General features: G+C 40.4%; 3 protein-coding genes across 5 annotated transcripts in view; 2 read left to right on the forward strand and 1 right to left on the reverse strand.

Annotated features, from left to right (window-relative positions):
• Positions 1-1,116: 1,116 nt before the first annotated feature.
• Positions 1,117-6,144, forward strand: oxsm (3-oxoacyl-ACP synthase, mitochondrial). Of its 2 annotated transcripts, none has more exons than XM_067425260.1 (3): positions 1,117-1,184; positions 1,876-2,905; positions 5,398-6,144. In XM_067425260.1, exons 2-3 carry the CDS (start codon positions 1,923-1,925, stop codon positions 5,798-5,800), a joined length of 1,386 nt encoding a protein of 461 aa, XP_067281361.1. In that variant the 5' UTR covers positions 1,117-1,184; positions 1,876-1,922; the 3' UTR covers positions 5,801-6,144. The 2 variants fall into 2 exon arrangements, with proteins under 2 accessions (XP_067281361.1, XP_067281362.1); XM_067425261.1 differs by having other exon boundaries at positions 1,121-1,174.
• A 659-nt stretch (positions 6,145-6,803) lies between these two features.
• On the forward strand, positions 6,804-12,171 carry cfap20 (cilia and flagella associated protein 20). Of its 2 annotated transcripts, none has more exons than XM_067424809.1 (6): positions 6,804-7,146; positions 8,076-8,155; positions 8,248-8,359; positions 8,435-8,623; positions 11,827-11,937; positions 12,014-12,171. In XM_067424809.1, the coding sequence occupies exons 1-6, from the start codon at positions 7,063-7,065 to the stop codon at positions 12,014-12,016; spliced, it is 579 nt and encodes a 192-aa protein (XP_067280910.1). In that variant the 5' UTR covers positions 6,804-7,062; the 3' UTR covers positions 12,017-12,171. The 2 variants fall into 2 exon arrangements, with proteins under 2 accessions (XP_067280910.1, XP_067280909.1); XM_067424808.1 differs by having other exon boundaries at positions 6,805-7,146; positions 12,011-12,171.
• Positions 12,172-12,213: 42 nt separating this feature from the next.
• The window catches only part of dgat1a (diacylglycerol O-acyltransferase 1a), a 44,241-nt gene continuing 32,962 nt past the window's right edge, over positions 12,214-23,492 (reverse strand). Inside the window, exons 9-17 of the mRNA XM_067424807.1 lie at positions 21,590-21,693; positions 21,477-21,515; positions 21,352-21,393; positions 21,144-21,188; positions 18,050-18,162; positions 15,452-15,517; positions 15,236-15,323; positions 15,075-15,137; positions 12,214-13,462 (exon numbers count right to left, since the gene is read on the reverse strand). Of these exons, the coding sequence (XP_067280908.1) occupies positions 13,301-13,462; positions 15,075-15,137; positions 15,236-15,323; positions 15,452-15,517; positions 18,050-18,162; positions 21,144-21,188; positions 21,352-21,393; positions 21,477-21,515; positions 21,590-21,693 (722 nt within the window). The 3' untranslated portion in view covers positions 12,214-13,300. The remainder of the gene's footprint in view (positions 13,463-15,074; positions 15,138-15,235; positions 15,324-15,451; positions 15,518-18,049; positions 18,163-21,143; positions 21,189-21,351; positions 21,394-21,476; positions 21,516-21,589; positions 21,694-23,492) is intronic.

Genomic DNA, 23,492 nt, shown 5'->3' on the forward strand with positions numbered 1-23,492 from the left:
TTTCTCTGCATCTGGAAGTTTGGAGATGTTTCGAAATGTGCTTAATGTGGTCATTGAAGGTCAGCTGTGGCCTGTGGGTCAAACCGAACCCCTAGATTTGTGACTGAGGAGGAGAAAGTGATGACCTGGTCGTCAAAGATAAGCTGGGATAAAGGAGAGGAGTGGATCTGATGCCAACCAGTAGTACCTCATTTTTGCTGGAGTTCAGCTGGAGGGAGTTAGTTCACATCCATGCCTTAATTTCCTCAAGACATGGGCGTTTTAGGTTATTTTATTTTGTTACGTAAGTGTATATGTGTCTGGTATTTGCATTTTATAATACAGATGTTTTTTTCCCTCCATATTTTACGCTGTCGTTTACCTCAACATCCAGTTTGATGAAGATAATAGCTAATCTCTATTAGTGTGAAATCAGGTCCATCTGCGTGTAAAATTGTTTGTATTTAACCATATGTTTGTTTGGTGTAGAATGGCGAATTTATCACACACAAAAAAACGAAAAAAGGAGAGGAAATCGAAATATTTTAAATTAATTTAAAATAAAAAAAAATAGTGCAAACCTAACTTATCTCGAGTGAGTTTTACAATTTAAATTGTTAAAATTATTGTTTCTGTTAAAGTGTCACAAAATACACAAAATAAGTGCAACAAATAAACAATAGAATACAGTAATTCATCTGTAATAGAATATTTTTTCTGTTCTCATTGCATTTGCACGGATTTAACCAGCAGATGTCCTCAAAGTGCTGAGTTTAGATCATAGACCGTAAAAAGGGTTTAGATTAAACTACCTTCAGCACTACTTTGCATCTAAACAACCTGTATTAACCTAACTCTGATCACTTTTATAATTAAATAATATGGATAATCTAAAAAAGTAGTTATTACTATTATAAATCATATTAATGCTTATGTAACATCCCTATAACCTTAACTTTGATCATTTAATCTGTTACATAACCTTAACTTTGATAGAGAATTTAATCTGTTACATTTATATTTAAATCAGATAATCTAGAGAAGATGTGTAAACGGTAAATCGTGGCTTTGATTCATTAGGTGTATTAAACTAGGACTTTTAGCAGCTAGTCTGGAGACTTTTATTATAGAAATCACCAAGAACCGGAAGTCCTTAAATATCTGCTCTGTTTACATTAGCCACTGCTGAATCCACGTGAGTGAGAGTATGTATTTGAATTTAATTACATGTAGTTAGTAAATGCGTGACATTTATTTACGTTTAGTTAAGTCGATAGATGACAATTAGTCCAATGACAATTATTCCATGACCATATTAATCCATAGAGCTAAGTAAATGGAGAAAGATAGTGTGACATCTTCCAAGGTTATTTTTTTCTTGTCAGAAATCAAATATTTTTTAAGTTTTTTACATTTCAGACAATGACAATAAAGCCAAAATAATATGCTAATCTATTTTAAAATATTTGGATAATTTGAGATAGATAGATAGATAGATAGATAGATGTAATCTACAATATTGATATACCTTTTTTTGTGCTGTAAACTATACCTCTACAATGTTATGACATTAATAGTCTCATGCTTTATGTTGCAACACACCATTTCGACATATTAGAGATGTAATAAATTTGAGAAAAAAATACATTTTAGATTTGTTTTTAGTCTACTATATGTAGTATAAACTAATGAACATATGTTATACATAACCATATCATTGGACTTAGAAATGATAAGTTTGTGCATGTGTAAAGTTTTCACTTGTTATGCTGAAACAATTGTATTAAATTAGAAACATTTTAATGGTTTAATGGTCCTGTTGATTTATTATGATATGAGGCATGAAATTAGGCTGCAGTAATTTTTACAAACTTCTTCTGTTTGTGTTTTTTACAGTGAAGATGTGATGTATCCTCGATCTTCCCAGGACAGGTTTGGTCACAATGTCGCTGAGATGCTGTCAGAAGATGTTTCGGAGACTTTCCGCTGCGTCTCATTTCAGTGTGAAGAGCTGTGTGTGTTTGAGCTCCAGCACAACACACTCCAGTCGAGCAGCTCCGAGTCGCAGGAGGGTTGTGATCACCGGCATTGGACTCGTCTCTCCCCTCGGAACAGGAAGTGCTCTGCCATGGCAGCGTCTGATTGGTGGAGAGAGTGGTTTGGTTGCTCTGGACTCAGAGGAGTATAAAACAGTGCCGTGCAAGGTGGCGGCTCGCGTCCTGAGAGGCGATAAACCGGGAGATTTCAACGAAGAGGCCTTTCTATCCAAAGGAGAGATAAACAGCATGTCTCCAGCCACGGTTATGGCCATCGGTGCCGCCCAGCTGGCTTTGGAGGATTGTGGTTGGTTTCCCAGAAGCCCCGAGGAGCAGCTGGACACCGGTGTGGCGGTCGGCATGGGCATGGTGTCTCTAGAGGAGATCGCTCGGACCGCCACGGCCTTTCAAACACGCGGCTACAGCAAAGTCAGCCCGTTTTTCGTCCCACGCATCCTGGTCAACATGGCCGCCGGGCACATAAGCATCAAATACAAACTGAAGGGTCCAAATCACGCCGTTTCCACCGCGTGCACCACAGGAGCTCACGCTATTGGGGACGCGTCCCGTTTCATCGCTCACGGTGATGCTGCGGTGATGCTCGCCGGCGGGACGGAGGCCTGTGTCAGCCCGCTGTCCATAGCCGGCTTTGCTCGGGCTCGGGCCCTCAGCACCAACTGGAACCAGGAGCCCAGACTCGCCTCACGCCCGTTTCATCCGGACAGAGATGGGTTTGTGATGGGAGAAGGGGCGGCCGTGCTGGTTTTAGAGGAGTATGGACACGCCGAGCGGAGAGGAGCACGGGTCTACGCCGAGGTCATGGGTTACGGGCTCTCTGGAGACGCCAGTCACATCACCGCACCAACCGCAGATGGAGACGGAGCCTTTCGGTAATACCGTCTAGGGATGGCGAAAACTAAACATTTTCTTGACTGACCACCGAGCCTCATTAGCCGGTTGGAACCGGTTAACCGATTAGTTTAAAATATGCTGCGCTATTTGAAATAACAGCCACAAGCCGCGCCTGCAACATACACACACACACACACACACACACACACACACACACACACACACACACACACACACACACAAATACACACAGTCCCAGCGCCGCCGCCTCCCTTTCTCTCACGTCACTTTTTTAAATACCCTACAGCGCGAAACGCAGCGCAGAGGAGCTTTTTTGTTTGTTTGGCTCCTTAGTTTTGAAATGGTTTGGGTACAAGGTGATCGCGTTGATAAAGGCATTTGTCTAGCGTTAGAAGCTCATTTGAAACATTGCCGCGGCTCATTTAAGAAAATGTCAGCTCCGAAGAGACGCCGCTTTAGTTGGAGGTAGTGCTAACAATAATAAAGAAAAGACAATCAACACGTTATGTGTTTCCACTGAAATGTAGATGTAATATATTTCCGAATGTTAGCCCATCTTATGCGGAATGACGCTTCATACGGTCGTCTGCCCTGGCTCTAACCTCGAGTGTTTTAGCCGGTTTACTTTTTGCAAACCTTGTGAGCTCGCAAACCCAAACGCTGTGACCTCGCGCCAAATGTTTTTATTGGCTTATTAAGTACAAACAGGCGAGTTATGAAAAATGGAGTGTGAGGGATTTGTTCACTTCACACAAAAAGATTTTGTAATGAGATGGCTAACTGTAGTAGCGTTTAGTCCACTGTCTATAATAGCCTAATTTACAGATAACTTTTTTTTAACCGACAACTTTGATCGGTTAACACCGATACAGTCAACCTTCAGTCAAACGGTCATCAGTTAACATCCCTAATACCGTCACCTTTTAGCATGCAAATGATGACTTTTTTTGTAATCTATAATTTTACATTGCATAGCATAGCATGGCATAACAACATAGCATATCATAACGTAACATAGTATAGCATAACATAACAACATACCATAACAGCATAGTATAGCATAGCATAACAACATACCATAACATAACATAGCATAGCATAGCATAGTATAACATAACATAACATAACATAACATAACACAACACAACACAACACAACACAACACTACATAACATAACATTACATAACATTACATAACATAACATAACATAACATAACATAACATAACATAACATAACATTACATTACATTACATTACATTACATTACATAACATAACACATAGTATACCATAGCATAGCAATAGCTTAGCATAACATGGCATTGCATATCATAACAGAATTTATACACATATACCTAATTTGTTGGCATAACAGAACAAAAAAAGAATACTAAACAGAAAATAAAAAAGTTCAATACATTTGAAAAAGTTCTGTGCATGTTAATTGATCAGAGATAAAATATTTAAAAACTTTTTTATTTTTATTTATTACATTTAATATTATTTTATTAATGTTATGGTTTTCTTAAATATATGTGTGCATTTGATATTTTGAAGCCAACAGCCAATATGACTTATTTTAAACAACATTTTTTTATTTTATAGAAATATAAATACAGGTTTATATAAGGTCAGATATATGAGGTTTATGACTGGTGATGATAAACTGGAGATGCGGGAGAGTCTGCACCAGATGCGAGATATTATCCAGTGATGATCCTAAAGTGTGCCGCACATCTCAGTCGGTCTGAGGGCCGATCACACAACGCATTTTTGCAGCGAGAGGCGCCTTTTTTCGAATGGATTTCGGTTGGTAGAGAGCATTATGCACGCTGCGTATGCGCCCCGGGCATACGTCAAACTTGATTTTTATGTTTTTTTTAATTATTTTTTTTACATACAATCATTTAAAAAAAATAGTAATAATAATAAAATAAACGCAGCGAACTGCTATTTTCTACACTAAAAAACGTCAACCAAAAAAGGCAGTGTAGTTCGCCTTGTGTTTTCAAACCGGAAGAATAAGTTCTGTGTGATTGGGTCCTAACCATAGACTATAAAAAAAAAAATGAACATAGTGTACGTGACGTCACCCAGAGGATTCTGATAAGCCAAAGAGGCGGGATGTGGGTGGAGCTTAGGTGACGCAATGACTATAGACGGCAATCCATCCATCTGCCACTCAAAGTAACCACGCCTTTAATTATGCAGAAGTGTAAGGCTTTATATAATGTAAACGAATGAGTTCACCCCACTCTCAGTCGTCATGAAGGGCAAAATTAGCCGTATAGATCAAAACCACAATTTGTACCAGACTGTAAACATGTTTTTTTCTGCTGTAAAGTTGGGCATTTTAACATGAGGCTCAATGAGATTCTGCTCCTTCTGGAGCCTCTCCCTTGTGGCCAGTTGAGGAATTACAGTTTAAATTACTTCAGTGTTGGCTTCAAGAGAGACCGCGGGAGGTTGCCGCTTGATCCTAACTGAGTCTTCTCCCGCTGTATTTTAGGTGCATGTCGGCGGCTCTGCGTGACGCTGGTGTAAGCGCTTCAGACGTGACGTATGTCAATGCCCACGCCACCTCCACACCACTCGGAGACGCTGCGGAGAACGCAGCCATTAAGAGGCTGTTTCAGGAGCACGCATGCTCACTGGCGGTATCCTCCACTAAAGGGGCCACGGGTCATCTGCTGGGGGCCGCCGGGGCCCTGGAGGCGGCCTTCACTGCCCTCGCCTGTCACCACGCCACCCTGCCTCCCACCCTGAACCTGGACCGCACCGAGCCCGAATTCGACCTGAACTATGTGCCCTGCACCGCACAGCCCTGGAGCGCCAGCGGCCGCAGACTCGCCCTCACCAACTCATTCGGCTTCGGCGGGACAAACGCTTCTCTGTGTCTCGCAAGTGTGTGATTACAGTCCTGCAGAGTTCTGGTTCAAAATTCAGTACACTGCTGTCATGTAAATGTACCCTGAAGGCACAATCACACCAGGAACGATAACAATAAAGAAAGATAACTGTATATTAGTGGATAAATTGAGCCAGGATCACCAAGATATTCTGGTTTAATCCCTTATCCTAGTTTTGTGCAATAGGCCTTTGTGTGAATTTAGTTTAGTTGAGTAATTAAGGATGACAGTCTGTGCGTGACCACATTAAATGCATAATAATTTGGAAATAAACCTGGATATTTTGAATCTTTCAAGGTTATTCTTTGCTTGAATGCATATAGTCTGCAATAAAACATTTTTATTTATTTTTTACATTTCATTTTATTTTCTATATTAGTACTTTCAAATTGATTAAAAATATGTTTGTAAATAAATGAGTGTGAGCAAGTGTGTTTGTGAGTGTGTGTGAGAGTGAGAGGGAGTTTGTGATTGTGAGAGTGAGTTTGAGTGTGTGAGTGAGAGTGTGAGTGTCTGTGTGTCGTAGTATTTGTGTGTGTGTGTGTGTGTGTGTGTGTGAGAGAAAGAGTGTTTGTTTGTGAGTGTCTGTGTCATAGTGTGTGTTTGTGAGAGAGAAAGAGTGTTTGTGAGTGTCTGTGTGTTTGTGCGTGAGAGAGAAAGAAGGAAAGTGTGAGTGTGGAATTGTTTTTGTGAGTATTTGTGTGTGGAAGTGTGAGAGTGTTTTTAGTGAGTCTCTGTGTTTGTGTGTGTGTTTTTATGATATTTACAAACTTATGTCATGATTAATTGTGATTAATCGATTTGACAGCACTATTAATATATATTTAATTGGTAATTCAAAACAATACAGCTAACTATACTCCATATAAACATATTACAAACAAAATGTTCTATATGCTTTTTATTATAAAGCTTTGTCACACCGGCAGACCTGCACTAGTGGGACTGGGACACCCGTTACTATAGCAACAGCCGTGTCAACAGTAAAGGGTCCGACGTGACAACCAGATCACGTCACGTCACCTAGCAACTCCCAAATAAACTCCGATAAACCTCGTCGTCAGTGTCACTGCTCAGGACTAATCGCTTCAGGCGCGACATTTAACGCGTTATAACGTACTTTAATTATCATAACTGATGTGTAAGTGTATTTAGTGTTTGTCAGGCGGAACCCGAGATCTGGAGCGCAGCGATCCAGCCGGACGCGTTCAGAGCAGAATAAACAGTGTATGGTGTGGTTTAATTTGGATTAAAGCTGCAGGATTATGTTCAAAAACACCTTCCAGAGCGGATTCCTGTCCATCCTCTACAGCATCGGCAGCAAACCCCTGCAGATCTGGGACAAGAAGGTGAGCAGACGGAGGAACTGATGCGAGTTAGCTCAGATGTTGCTAATGGAGAGCTAACATATTAACATGACATTTAGGTTTTAATCAAAGTTATCATTTACATTTGAGCTAAAGTAGGTAAGAAAATTAGACCTGGATAACATTACACACATTCTCGCAAAAAAGTACTATAGCATTACCATGGTAACACTGGGTTATGAACATGACATAATGATGCTGTTATGGCATCTTTTGAAGTACCATAGAGTAGCTTATAAATACCGCAGTATATGAATATGATAATCACTCTCTGGCATTTATATCTGGTTTTTGTGTATATATTTTGTGTACACAGCACTCACACACACACTGACAAACCCACAATCAGACAAACACTGACAAACTCACGACCACACATATATATTTTGTGTACACAACACACACACACGGACAAACTCACGACCAGACACGCATACTAACAAACTCACAATCAGATACACAAACTCTCACACACGCTGACACACACACACACACACACACACACACACACACACACACACACACACACACACACACACACACACACACACTCAAATACGCACATTCACTCACTCACTCTCACACACTGACAAACTCACAGACACAGACACACACACACACACACACACACACACACACACACACACACACACACAGACATTAACAAACTCACACCCGCGTGCGTTCACACACACACTCACAACCTCTCTCTCACACATATATTTTTATCTGAAAGTTTAAGTTATTTTTGTACATCGATAAACTGAATTAAATGAGGAATGGTTAATATTGTATGTAATATGTGTATGACCATATATAATATTCTGTCTGAATAAACTCAAACTAAAGGACCGAGAGTGTCTGTCGATGTGAATTATGCTTTAACTCAATAAATGAACCGGTTCCTGCAGGTCAGAAACGGACACATCAAACGCATCACAGACAATGACATCCAGTCTCTGGTGCTGGAGGTGGAGGGAACCAATGTCAGGTGAGTGTGTGTGTGTGTGTGACCGTCCGTCTGTCTGATCCTGATCACATGATCCAGCCTGATCCGTGTGTGTGTGTGTCTGATCTCCACAGTACCACATACATCACGTGTCCCGCAGACCCGAAGAAGACCCTCGGCATCAAACTGCCCTTCCTCGTCATGATCATCAAGAATCTTAAGAAGTATTTCACATTTGAAGTTCAGGTAGGCACTCGGTTGGGCCTTGATCATATTTCAATCCATGCTATAAACTAAAATATCCCATAACTGTCGTCTCAGGTCCTGGATGATAAGAATGTGCGGCGGCGGTTCAGGGCGAGTAACTATCAGAGCACGACCCGCGTGAAGCCCTTCATCTGCACGATGCCCATGAGGCTGGACGACGGCTGGAACCAGATCCAGTTCAACCTGTCGGACTTTACACGCCGAGCGTACGGCACCAACTACATCGAGACTCTGAGAGTGCAGGTGAGCGACAGACAACACACACACACACGAGGCACATTCACCCCAAATCAAGAGGAACAACAAAAGACATTGCATCTATTTTAGGATTAATACATCTTTTTGAATCATGACGTTTTCATGACAGTTAAGCCGAGATGTGCTCAATTTCTAGACCTAATGTTTGATTTATTGTTTATGACACTGACAGTAATACAATGTTATATAATACTTGACTGGGTAAACCCAGCCTGATCTGTCGACGGTTTGATTTCGCCCGGCAACTCAGTCTGGCAACTGTACATTAATTTCTACTGCTTCTGTCACAATTTTGCGGGAACCAAACACAGACTGGCTTATCCGCCTGGCACGCTATTGGCGGTTTTAACACGATGATGGATAGAGAAACGATGGGTCGTTGATCACGCCTCTTGTGGTCTGATTGGTTGAAGGACTATCCAATTGCGTACAGAGTCATTCAAATAATGCCAGTTGATCACACCTCTAGTGCAGAAGAAAATACAGAGCAGACTCCCAGACCAATGTTTAATCTTGAAGGGTTAGTTCACCCAAAAATGAAATTTGTCCTTAATGACTAATGTTGACCTCCGTTCATCTTCACACACAGTTTAAGATATATTATATTTAGTCCGAGAGCGTATCTAAGTGTACGCACACTATACTGTCCATGTCCAGAAAGGGAATAAAAACATCATCACAGTAGTCCATATGAGACATCAGTGGGTTAATTAGAGTCTCTTGAAGCATCCAAAATACATTTGGGTCCAAAAATAACAAAAACTACGACTTTATTCAGCATTGTCTTCTCTTCCGCACTTGTGTTCAATCCTCAAATAAAGTTTTCAACTCAACAAATTCAAACGGTCATGAATCAGCGGATTGATTCATGATTCGGATCGCGTGTCAAACTGCTGAAATCACGTGACATTGAAGATCCGAATCATGAATCGATATAAAATATCTTAAAGGGGGGGTGAAACACTCAGTTTCAGTCAGTGTCATGTCAATCTTGAGTACCTATAGAGTAGCATTGCATCCTGCATATCTCCGAAAAGTCTTTATTTTTTTTATAATTATATAAGAAAGATGCGCTGTTCCGAGTCTTTCCGAAAAAAGCCGAGCGGGTGGGGGCGTGTCGTGTGAGTGGAGCTAAATAATGACGTGTGCAGCAGCGCGCTGCAGTGAGGAAAGTGAGTCGCTCTGTGAGCAAAGTGATTCGCTCTGTGAGCAAAGTGATTCGCTCTGTGAGCAAAGTGATTCGCTCTGTGAGGAAAGTGATTCGCTCAGTGAGGAAAGTGATTCGCCCGCCGCGTGAGGAAAGTGATTCGCTCTGTGAGGAAAGTGATTCGCCCGCCGCGTGAGGAAAGTGAGTCGCTCTGTGAGGAAAGGGATTCGCTCTGTGAGGAAAGTGATTCGCTCAGTGAGGAAAGTGATTCGCCCGCCGCGTGAGGAAAGTGAGTCGCTCGGTGAGGAAAGTGATTCGCCCGCCGCGTGAGGAAAGTGATTCGCTCAGTGAGGAAAGTGATTCGCCTGCCGCGTGAGGAAAGTGATTCGCCCGTCGCGTGAGGAAAGTGCTAATACAGATCGACCGCCGGCCTATCAGTGGGTAAGTCAGTAGCTACTGGTTATATCACCTGTTTAGCATCCTACAAGCCAGCGCTTTGATGGGCGTAGCCTGTTGCTTTCGCTCTCTCCCTCGCTCTCTCTCACGCGCTTCCGGTAGAATTGTCCGTAAGGCCCATACAAGGAAATTCCGCCCCCACTAACGTCAATGGGAACGCATGATCTCAAAAAACTTGCCGAAACTTATGACTAACCGGAAGTAGTATTTTTGACAAAGAAATACTCCCATCAAACGTCCACCTTAACTTTTGAAACTTTGTCTATGTTTAGTATGGGATTCCAAGTCTTTAACAGTGTAAAAAGATCAGTATGCATGAAACAGCATTTCACCCCCCCTTTAAATCTGTGTGTGAAGATGAACGGAGGTCTTACGGGTGTGGAACGACATTAGGGTGAGGAGTTAATGACAGACATTTCATTTTTGGGTGAACTAACCCTTTACGACGTTTTTTTGAACCGTGACGTTTTCATGACAGTTAAGACGAGATATGCTCAATTTTTTTAACCTATTGGTTGATTTATTGTTTATGACACTGACAGTAATAAATATTGTAATACAATATTATATCATACAACAGTTGGCATAAATTAAGCAGTTTAGCATATCTGTCCATAATATATAAATTCTTAACAATTTCAATAATACATAATTTCCTATGTAATAACTTATCGTATAATACAATATTCTTAACAATTTTAATACACACTGTACGGTATAGATTACATTGTATTAAATGGATAGTTGAGCTTATTTTTGATGGATGGATGGATGGAAATGATAGATGGATGGACAGATGGATAATGGATGGACAGATGGATAATGGATGGACAGATGATAGATGGATGATGGATTAATGATAGATGGATGATGGATTAATGATAGATGGATGGACAGATGATGATGGATGGATGATAGATTGATAGATGGATGGATGATAGCTGGATGATGAATGGATGATAGATTGATGGACAGATTGATGGATAGACGGATGGATGATAAATGGACGGATGGATGCAGATGGATGGTAGATGTATGATAGGTGGATGGACAGATTGATGGATGGACGGCCGGATAGATGGAAGAATGGATGATGGATATATATATATACACACACACCCCCATCCAGCTATCATCCATCTGTCCAGCCATCTATCATCCATGGATATGTTTGTAAGAATATAAAATAAAATGTTTGTTTTTCTTCTGTAATTTTGAGGTGAAATATGACGTGGGAAAGTTCTTGTTTCTGAGATTCAGCCATTCATATTAAAAGAACGATTAACTGTTTTAAAATCTGCCAATACATGAAGAGTTTATGAGCAAACCTCTATCAGATCTGCTTCTGATGTCAGTCTCAACACAGATCCAGGATGATTGTGGTAATATATGAGCCAAAGGTTATTACTGAAGAAGAGACACCAGCGAGTGAGCAGTGACTGTCTTACTGTATGAAGTGTGATATTTGAGCAGACAAACATATTGCATATGACATTGTGTGTCCTGAGGTCAGTGGTAATTCTATTGTAAATGCTGGTGTGAGACTGTGATTGTAGATGATTAACGGGTTCCTCGTGTCTTTCAGATTCACGCAAACTGTCGCATCAGGAGGGTTTACTTCTCGGACCGGCTGTACTCCGAGGACGAGCTCCCCGCTGAATTTAAACTCTATTTACCAGTACAAAACAAAGCAAAGGTGAGCTGCTCACGTGAGGCAAACTCCACGTTTCTGTGCGCTTGTGTATTAATCGTGTGTGTGTTCTCCACAGCAGTGACGCAGCAGACGGGACTCTTCTTTCCTCCGTTTTATCTGCACATGTTCATACTGGACGGATTTCTAGCGGCCTGATCTTTGTGTTGTTTTTCAAGTGTTGTTTTGAATCTGTGTGACTGGTTTCCATCTGCTAAATAAATATTTTATATGCACAAAGGGAGCTTTGTTTGATTATTTTCTCCATATTTCATACACAACTGCGGTTTAAAAGATTTATTCAACTGGAACATGAGCTGCCGAAAGCGTACAAGGAAAAACATAACATCTTCGGTTACAAACTTTGGCTTTCACAGGAAAAATCTGTGAATCTCTCAAATGTTTTGTAGAAAGGTACATTAAATCTAATCTGTTCTCACACCTCATCGCAGCAGTTTCAATGGGATAAAGTCAATTCACTTCTCAGTGTCATAACCCCGGTGAGTCAAGGTCAGTAAATTGTCTATGACATAAAAAGATGATGTTATTGATAGGAAATCTCAGTCTATCAAAACTGACTAACAAAACACCTGCAATCATCAACTTAAAACCATCAGTTATGGGACCAAGCACCGCAGCAGCGGACAATGACCTGTGCGTGACCTTGGAAAGATGGGTATTGTTTTAAGGAATCATAACTTAAGGCCATGGATTTCCAAAGTTATAAAATTCATGCGGGACGAAAAATGAAATCTCGATGTCTCGACCCCATTGGTGCTTGGCCCCTGATGAACAGAGCGGATAAACCTTAAATCCCATTGAAATAATATTCCAGGCAATTAAAATGGCACACAGATATTTTGGCTTCAACAATTTCACACATTCATATACAATACTCATGTATAATGTCTCATTTTTGGAAACTAAAATTGACAGCAAGTACTGAAATCTGCACTAAAGCAGTTGCAATCTTTAAATTAAACTTTAAAAGCTTCACAGACGTCATGCTTTGTTGAATAAAGTGCAAAGGCTCACAGATTCAATCAATCACGCACTAAAGCAACAGCACGAACAGTAAAAAACATTACATTTATAGTGCAGACACAAATCGGGGAAAATAAGAACACATTTTTTGGCACTTCTGATTTTGAGTCTCTGAATCGATCGGTACGAAAATGTCAAGTATGAAACATTAGTGAGAAGGCATTGCGATGACGTGCTGCTTTGGCTCGGCAGTGTTTGATTGCACGTGATGAAACACGTCTGCTCAAGTGCCTTCTGACTAATTTGTCTGTTAAAAATTTCCCTTCTAAAAATATATGCATTGTTTTGTTTACATTCAACATCTCGGTTATTGAAGAAGTCTGCGTCACGCCGTGACGCCCTCGGACGCGCTCCCATAATGCAGCACGTAATAGTCGTGGACGTACATCAGAACGGCGATCGGCTGGCCGATGATCAGCGACATCCAGACGGCTGCGTTCCCATAGTTTCCTCTCAAGAATCGGCCCACGAAGTAGGCGAGTGGGATCTGAAACAGGAACGTGAAATGAGGAACGTCTCCATTTTATTTGATTTTTATAATAAAACTTCTATAGCACCTTTAAAGGAGCTTCGGTTACGGTTTGGGATATATGGTGTTAACAGCTGAGAGATAAATACTCCGGATCAAGTCTGAGAAGTCAAGTGCGTTTTATGTGAGAATAAAAACTCTAATTTTAACCAGTAGCCAGTGCATTTAAAATGAGAGTAAGAAAAGAAAAATAAAACAAGCAGCTATTATCAGGGCCAAGCACAACGAACACGATAAGTCATGTCAACATGGCGGGAGCATCTGACTAACTGCAACAACAAACAATTAATGGCTGAAAAATCATAAACACTCAAAGTAATTTGATTCAATGGTTTATCACGTTTGATCAATAGGTGGCGCTGTGACCAAATTGCTGTGGTGTGGTTTGGCCAACTATGGCAAAATTGGTATCTATATTCTCGGCATTACCCAAGGAATCTATTAAGACCCGTTTCAATAAGCAAATTTAATCAAAAGTTAGTAGATGTTTTTGGGAAATTTCATTATAACTTTTGAGCACATGGTTGCGCTCATAAGTACATTTCAAAATGGTTGACGGCCAAAATGGCTGATAAGGAAAAATTGGGTATCATTTGACTCGGCATGATGCACAGAATCTAAAGAGACCAGTTTCGTGACTTGGCCAAACTGTTTCAAAGTTGTACGGTTATTTTTAATATCTTCTGACAACTAGGTGGCGCTATGCCAAAACTGTGCAGGTAGCTGTCATAACACACACCAAGTTTGGTCAGAATACGTTAAAGCGTTGCAGAGATATAGCCACACGTTCATTTTGGATTTGTTTGCGTGTTATTCGAGAATGGCTCGGCGAATCAACTCAGAAATTAATTTAATGAGCAATGAGACGGCCTCACTTTGACCGTGTTTACAATGAATCTGTGTCACCAGCATAAAAATTATACTTAATACCTAGAGTTCGTAAAAGCTGACCAAGTGGGAATAATGGTGAGTTCAAGTCATGTTGAGTTTAACGCGCATGAACACCACCACGCAGTTGTAAATACCAGTGGGAAGTTCGGGATTTTCGGGGCGTGTCAGTGAGAAACATGGCGGAATCAATGGATGCACGACTGTAGTTGAATATAACGCAGTGACGCTGTCAGGCTTTGTCATTTACAACAAATTAAGCAAGCATCGATTAGCCTAATATTTAATGACACCGCTTACAGTGGCTTCATAGATTAATAAAAAACATAAAAGATTAAAACTCACCTGATGCACATTCTTTTCTTTATTTTCTATAAGCAGAATTAACAAACCTTGCTGTATTTTCGTGAAATTAATTAAAAGAAGGTACACCGTCATCTTGCTCCGACTAAAGCGACTTGAACGCACATGACGTCTCCCCTTGTAAATACCAACATCCCAGGAGGACTAGAACGCACCATAAGTAAGTAAAAGGTCCAAAGACTGAGCCCTGAGGGACGCCAGTAGATACTGGTGCAATATCAGACCTCTATTCCCCTAAAGCAACAAACTAACTAAGAGCTAAACAGTTTGAAATCTCTTTCAAGGCGATTACGTAAAAGATGTGGTATTTAATACTGACCTGTAACATCATACCCAGAAACGCCCAGAGCCGAAACATCTTTAGAGGAACGCTCACTAAATACTGGCATAATGAAACACAATATTGTCAGGGCTATTAATACACAGAAACAAAAACATGAGTGTAAACTGTAATGTAGCAATGTAAGTGTGCAGTGAAACCTCATGGAAAAATGCCGACAGGAAGAAGACGGCGATCTGAGCTGGGAACCTATTTACGCCTTTCACCAACATGGGCTTATAAAAGTGTCTGAAGGGAAACAGAGGATGAGAAATCAATGACACCACAAACACAGAACTGATTTTAGTCGTGATATAAACGTAAACCGCGCAAAAAACAGACAAATCCAAGCGTATGAATGGATAATCCCGTCTCACCGTAGGCACCACTTGTGAACAGGAATGTTCCAATTCGACCAAAAGTACGGAATCGTTTCAGAGTTCCTGCGAATACAAAGATCATCGTTCACTCAAAACTACAAAATGTGAAAACCTTCTGTGTAAGTCCTCATGAAATCTGCATCTGCAAGATGAAAAAATACCATAGTATATTATAGTAAAATTACAGTAAAATTACTTGAGTAAATACTATAGTGTTTTTGAAACATACTATAGTAAATACTACAGTAAATTAACAAAATGTAGTAAATACTATAATATATTACAATTTACTCTAGTATTTTTGAACCATAATATAGTAAATATACTATAGTATTTACTCAAGTAATTTTACTGTAATTTTACTATAATATAGGGGAGAACCGGGGCAAAAGTAACGCGGGACAAAAGTAACAAAGCGATTTTCTCCGAGCCCTGAATACATTTGCATTCCAAGCTATGACGGCACGTTCAGCACGCAACCCTTGATGGATCTGCCAAAAATCGTGTCATTTCGTCATCATTTCTCGTGGTTGGGTCCGAAATGTAGTTTTCGAGGAAAGTAAATTACTGAAGCGGTACTTTTTTTCTAATTACAAGTTGTGTTTCTCGTTGTGTTACTTTCGTCCCACTTTTATATATATATATAATGCATATTATGCTAATTTAATTTTCATATTGTTCATATTGTTGAAGAAAAAATTATCAAATAGACTGACATTGCACAACAAAATATTCTAAACCTACAAGTTTGTATTGTCAGGTTATATTTGAAACATTTGATTAAACTTAAAATCTTAAATGAAAATGTAATTTACATTTTTTTTTTCCAAAGATAAAGTAGCTAAAAATATGTTTGCAGTTACATTTAACAAGGTCATAGTCAGGTATATTTAATAAAAACAAGAGTAACACAGAACAATCAGGCTTATATTGTTGTGCTACTTTTGACCCAGCTGTGTGTTACTTTCGTCCCAACTGATGGGGTCAAAAGTAACAATCTGCATCTTATGTTCAAAGTGAAATTATACTGTAGTCGTTCTGCATTTGTACAAAATACCAGCTGCTATTAATAGACCACACGTGTGAGTTATTGACCAGAGCAAATATATATCTCTGTCTAAAACATTTTCTTTTAAAATTACGTTTTTCTGGAAAAAAAAAATTTCGCCCCTGCTCTCCCCTACTATAGTATTTGTTCATGTGGGACTTCTGTAATGTGACACATCCAGTCATTGAGTGATAATACCACAGTTACAGTGACTACAAACGTAATGGAAGTATTCATTATAAACACAACTATTATGATAACTATTTTAGCATTAACACCAACGAATGATATTCTGTTTATTAAAAGCACACTGCAGTTTTGTCATCTGATGCTCGAGCTCTTTAAAGCAGGATGGATTCTGATTGGCTGTCAATGTTTTTAATCCTTCATCAGCTATTCCAACAATACTGTTCTTATGTGTCATTATCACATTATAAGCAAAAGTAACTAAAGGGGGCATAATATTATTGTCCTTAAAGCAGCACTCACTGGGTAACTTTTGCTCTCGGGGTCCCCCTACAGTTTGGAAAAAATAATGTCCTCAACTACTGTCGTAAGCTCTGTCATCCTACATCAGGGGATGCCATCGCGCGTGCATTTGTTGACATGACAACCCTGATAGCCCTGAACTAGTGATGCGCGGGTCGTCCCATAACCCGCGGACCCCGTATGTCTATTTAATGGTCGCGGGTGCGGTGCGGGTGGTAAAAATATACACAGTGGTGCGGTGCGGGCCAAATAACTTCATAAAAGCGTCCCGCGGGTCGGTGCAGCACTAACAGTTCCCCTGAACACTGCAGGAGGAGTTCACATGCAGGTGTTCTTCTGGTGGCGCGTGTGAAATGTCTTCATAATGTTACAGTCTGTGGCATATGTTTCAGCATGTCATATGAATATAATTTCATGGGTTTTATTTTTTTCAAACGCCAAATAATCTCGATGCTCACGTTTACAAGCCAGCGTCATTATAGCAGTCTATTGGTTAGCGTTTTACAGAATCTATATGATACTTCAGTTCAGTGTTTGAGTGGTCGGTAATCACCGTAACAAGCAGGACAGCATCGGTCGGGCACGCCTCCTTCAGCTCACGCCGACGAGCAAACGCTGGTCACATGTTGATCCTCGCCCTGCCTTTAATCCCATCACTTTTTCGTTTCCTCTTATTGCTTTCCTCCAACAAAACCTTTTCTTTCTTATGTGTCTCTGCTGCTTCGGACATGACTATATTATCCGACGAACAAAGTTGGGCTGGCACGTCCGAATGTAAGGAAGTGTGTGTGTTGGTGGAAGTGACGTATATGCCGTAAAGCAGTCGAATTTTGTAGTTCTTTTTGTTCTCGGGTTACTACCCAAAACCCGAAGTTTAAAAGTACGATTAAAAACGATACAGACCCCGTCAGGCTATGGCAGACGTGTCATTCAACCTATTGTAAGTCGATGTATCATCACAAGAGTCTTGAAAATATATTATGAAGGTTGAAAAGTTACCTAGTGCTGCTTTAAGTATGAAATGAATAAACCAGCTCTGGATGAAGGAAGCCACTTACCACCAGTCTCGGTAAAACTCGCGATCTCCAAACTGCATGAGCTCAGCTATGAAGTTCAAAGAGGAGTGGAAATACCAATAGAAAAAGATGAGCCAGATAAAATGATTGGGCACCTGTGGAGGGACAGGGAGAAGGGGCGGGGCTTGTGCCATTAGACATTCAGAGGAAGAGGGGCTACAAACATGACATCAACCATAGAGACAGCAGCTGTTGCGGTGCAAAATTCATACCACTTGGAAGTCTGTCGTTCAGCTGTAGGCTATAATTCATTCATATATACATTCACCTAAAGGATTATTAGGAACACATGTTCAATTTCTCATTAATGCAATTATCTAATCAACCAATCACATGGCAGTTGCTTCAATGCATTTAGGGGTGTGGTCCTGGTCAAGACAATCTCCTGAACTCCAAACTGAATGTCAGAATGGGAAAGAAAGGTGATTTAAGCAATTTTGAGCGTGGCATGGTTGTTGGTGCCAGACGGGCCGGTCTGAGTATTTCACAATCTGCTCAGTTACTGGGATTTTCACACACAACCATTTCTAGGGTTTACAAAGAATGGTGTGAGAAGGGAAGAGCATCCAGTATGCAGCAGTCCTGTGGGAGAAAATGCCTTGTTGATGCTCGAGGTCAGAGGAGAATGGGCCGACTGATTCAAGCTGATAGAAGAGCAACTTTGACTGAAATAACCACTCGTTACAACCGAGGTATGCAGCAAAGCATTTGCGAAGCCACAACACACACAACCTTGAGGCGGATGGGCTACAACAGCAGAAGACCCCACCGGGTACCACTCATCTCCACTACAAATAGGAAGAAGAGGCTACAATTTGCACAAGCTCACCAAAATTGGACAGTTGAAGACTGTAAAATTGTTGCCTGATCTGATGAGTCTCGATTTCTGTTGAGGCATTCAGATGGTAGAGTCAGAATTTGGCGTAACCAGAATGAGAACATGGATCCATCATGCCTTGTTACCACTGTGCAGGCTGGTGGAGGTGGTGTAATGGTGTGGGGGGTGTTTTCTTGGCACACTTTAGGCCCCTTAGTGCCAATTGGGCATCGTTTAAATGCCACGGCCTACCTGAGCATTGTTTCTGACCATGTCCATCCCTTTATGACCACCATGTGCCCATCCTCTGATGGCTACTTCCAGCAGGATAATGCACCATGTCACAAAGCTCGAATCATTTCAAATTGGTTTCTTGAACATGACAATGAGTTGACTGTACTAAAATGGCCGCCACAGTCACCAGATCTCAACCCAATAGATCATCTTTGGGATGTGGTGGAACGGGAGCTTCGTGCCCTGGATGTGCATCCCACAAATCTCCATCAACTGCAAGATGCTCTCCTATCAATATGGGCCAACATTTCTAAAGAATGCTTTCAGCAGCTTGTTGAATCAATGCCACGTAGAATTAAGGCAGTGCTGAAGGCGAAAGGGTCAAACACAGTATTAGTGTGGTGTTCCTAATAATCCTTTAGGTGAGTATATATATATACACACCGGTATATATATATTCACACAGATCAGGCATAACATTATGACCTAATTTTGTTTTGGTCCCCTTTTTGCTGTCCTGCTCAGCCCTGACCCGTTGAGGCATGGACTCCACTAGACCCCTGAAGGTGTGCTGTGGTTTCTGGAATCAAGATGTTAGCAGCTGATCCTTTAAGTCCTGTAAGTTGTGAGGTGAAGCCCACATGGATCAGACTTGTTTGTTCAGCTCATCCCACGGATGCTCGATTGGATTGAGATCTGGGGAATTTGGAGGCCGAGTCAACGCCTCAAACTCGTTGTGCTCCTCAAACCATTCCTGAAGGATTTGTGCTTTGTGTCAGGAGCATTATCCTGCTGGAAGAGCCACATCCACCAGGGAATATTCACGTGCCACTGTTGGTGCTTTCGGCGGGGTCAGGGGTCAGCATGGGCACCCTGACTGGTCAGCGGCTATGCCGCCCCATACTCAACAAACTGAGCTGCTCTGTGTATTCTGACAGCTTTCTATCAGAACCAGCATTAACTTCTGGAGCAGTTTGAGCTCCAGTAGCTCGTCTGTTTGATCGGACCACACGGGCCAGCCTTCGCTCCCCACGGTCATCATTGAGCCTTGGCCGCCCATGACCCTGTGGCCGGTTCTCCACTGTTCCTTCCTTGGAGCACTTTTGATAGATACTGACCACTGCAGACCGGGAACAGCCCACAAGAGCTGCAGTTCTGGAGATGCTCTGACCCAGTCGTCTAGCCGTCACAATTTGGCCCTTTGTCAAACTCACTCAAATCCTTACGCTTGCCCATTTTTCCTGCTTCTAACACATCAACTTTGAGGACAAAATGTTCACTTGCTGCCTAATATATCCCACCCACTAACAGGAGCCGTGATGAAGAGATCATCAGCGTTATTCACTTCACCTGTTAGTGAAGCGAATAAGCTATCAAAATCCAGTGTTCTGTATTTTGCGTACGTGAGTTTTTGTTGTAGATAGCTATAAAAAAAAATGAAACTAAAAATAAAAAAAAGGTGTACTGTGCTAATTAATTGAGATTTCTTACAGCTCTTACAGGTTGTTGGCCTTGTTTGTTTCGTTGCTTCTATTGCTCTCCCCTTTTTTGTAAGTCGCTTTGGATAAAAGCGTCTGCTAAATGATTAAATGTTAAAAATGTTAAATATTAGTGGTCATAGTGTTATGCCTGATCGGTATACACACACACACACACACACACACACACACACACACACACACACACACACACACACACACACACACACACACACACACACACACACACACACACGTATGTTTGTGTATTTATTCTTTGATTTCAATGATAATGCCAGTTGACTGTACAGAATAATTCTCACTCAACAGGATAATCATTTTATATCATATATTAAACATTTTAACAAAATTGGACAAGGGCCTGAGTTTCACACCATAGCAACAGCAGGTGCCACATTGAAATCTGTAACAACAGTAGCCATAACAACAGCACCTGCAAAAGGACTAGCAACAGAAGTCATAGCAACAGCATCCCTGACATCAACAGCATCTGTCTGTGTTTGCGTCTGTTTCTCGCGACACTTACAGCAAGTTTCAGCAGACGTTCAACTATTCTAGTGAAATCCATGTCCTGTTAAAAGAGACAGAGACTCGTATGATTAATTAGTAGATACAAATAATAAAGATAAAAACTACATGCTAAAAAAGCATTACAATATTGGTGTTTATCATCTCATATTATTTTCTGACTGTTATTTCCTATGTCAGGCTAGAAGATTAAATTCAGATTGTACCTGAAAGGGTTTCATTGAGTTCTGAATTGTGGGAACCATCCACTATCAGAAGACAAAACAGAGTCATTAAAACATCACGTCACATATATAAATAACCTCTGTTGTCTGATTGATTCTTATCATACCTGCTGTATTAATCCGACCATTAACTGCATTAAAAACAGCTGCAGAAAGAAAGACACGTGTGAAATTCAGCAGATACATCGCCTTTCTTCTGCTCTCTTAAACTGTCTCTCACCATCTCAAGCAGACGGCGCAGTAAAAAACGCTTCCGTATCCGGGGAGACCGCGGGAAATTCAGCTCGTAGCACAGAGTCGGAGCGAAAATGAAGTAATAAATGTCTGTAAAAATAATTAAATAAATGATGTCCATTTTCATTACTAATGACCAGAAATTTATGGAAGCTTGTTTCTGCCATGGAATAAAAAAAATAAAAACTAATTGCAACATTTTATCTCACAATTGTGACTTTTTTTCTAGCAATTCCTAGTTAATGTGGATCATGACATGCAGACAAATATATATATATACAGTACTGAGCAAAGTTCTTAGGCACGTTAGTATTTTCACCCCCAAAATGTTTGTAAGCCAGTTATTTATATATTTTGCAATAGTTTGTCAGTAGGTAATTTCTGAATATCCACACGGAGATCTAATCCCACTATCATTGAGTCCGTCTGGGATTACATGAAGAAACTGAGACAAAATCCACAAGAACTGCCACAACATCTCCAAGACGCTTGAAGAAACTCCTGCAAAGCTCCAGTACTGTGAACAGTTTCAGACACTTGAGTAAAATGCTGTAAAGTGAGAATGCTTTCAAAAATAATGTCATAAATAGATTTTGTTTATCAATGAACTCCTAATAGCTAAATCAAATTAGTGTTTGGTGTTTTAAACATCTTTTGTCCTTGTACACTTGCTCATAGTTTCTCAGGGAGCTTTGCAGGAGAGTGATCAGGAGAGTGAGAGATCAGCTGTTGTCAGACTTATTGCAATTAATGGCAAAATAAATATTTGAAAATGTAAACTGATATTACCTACTGACACACTATTGCAAAATATAGAAATAACTGGCTTACAAACATTTTGGGGGTGAAAATACTAACGTGCCTAAGACTTTTGCTCAGTATTCTATCTATCTATCTATCTATCTATCTATCTATCTATCTATCTATCTATCTATCTATCTATCTATCTATCTATCTATCTATCTATCTATCTATCTATCTATCTATCTATCTATCTATCTATCTATCTATCTATCTATCTATCTATCTATCTATCTATCTATCTATCTATCTATCTATATCATGGCCACAAATTACGAATTTATACATTTTGCAAATTCATTCCCTCGTTTTACTTAATCATGGCCATGTTTTCCTAATTTGTTCCCTTGTTTTACTTAAAGCTACACTGTGTAACTTTTTTAGTTTATTCTTAGCTAAAAACACTAACTATAATGTATATTTACTTCTTTCAAGTAATAAAGTATTCTCGTAAGTTTATAATATGCCATTGAAAACACATACGGGTGAGGGGTTCGAATGCCGGTCGCCATGTTGCCCCTCCATCTTGAAAGTACAGTAGCCAAAGAGGGACATACCCGTAAAGTCAAGCTTCGCCTTTCGCGTTTTAACACTCGATGGCACCGTGTCGAATGTGAAGAGGGGGATTGCCATGTTAATCTTGGACTAAATCAGCCACCGTAGGAGTTAAAACGAAATCAGAATTGAGAGGAACAGAAACTATTTTTCCCTGGATGGTCCCTTTCACTGCTAGATGGGGGAAAATATCACACAGTGTAGCTTTAAGCATGGCCATGTTGTACAACGTGGCCACGATTTAGTTGAATGAGGGAACGAATGAGTAAAACGTGCTGATGTATTAGTAAGTCGTGGGAATGAATTGTTAACTCATATTTTCATCTCATATTTACTAATATATCATATTTTTTCCCTACTTGCCATGTCTACGTAAGTTTATATCTCACAATTCAGACTTTTTTCTCTGAATTGTTAGATACAGTATAAACTCACATTTGCCTTTTTTATGTTGTCATTCTGTGGTGGAAACAAGCTTCTATAGCAATTCCTCCATAACTGAGAGTTATCAAACTCTCCATCAGGATGAGTCA

The sequence above is a fragment of the Pseudorasbora parva genome, chromosome 19, assembly GCF_024679245.1.
Source record: "Pseudorasbora parva isolate DD20220531a chromosome 19, ASM2467924v1, whole genome shotgun sequence".
Classification (NCBI taxonomy): Eukaryota; Metazoa; Chordata; class Actinopteri; order Cypriniformes; family Gobionidae; genus Pseudorasbora; species Pseudorasbora parva.

Coding starts and splice junctions, on each gene's coding strand:
- oxsm (XM_067425260.1), top strand. CDS start 1,923: ATGTCGCTGAGATGCTGTCAGAAGATGTTTCGGAGACTTTCCGCTGCG. Junction 2,906..5,397: donor GATGGAGACGGAGCCTTTCG/GTAATACCGTCT, acceptor GCTGTATTTTAG/GTGCATGTCGGCGGCTCTGC.
- cfap20 (XM_067424808.1), top strand. CDS start 7,063: ATGTTCAAAAACACCTTCCAGAGCGGATTCCTGTCCATCCTCTACAGC. Junction 8,156..8,247: donor GTGGAGGGAACCAATGTCAG/GTGAGTGTGTGT, acceptor TGATCTCCACAG/TACCACATACATCACGTGTC. Junction 8,624..11,826: donor TCGAGACTCTGAGAGTGCAG/GTGAGCGACAGA, acceptor CGTGTCTTTCAG/ATTCACGCAAACTGTCGCAT.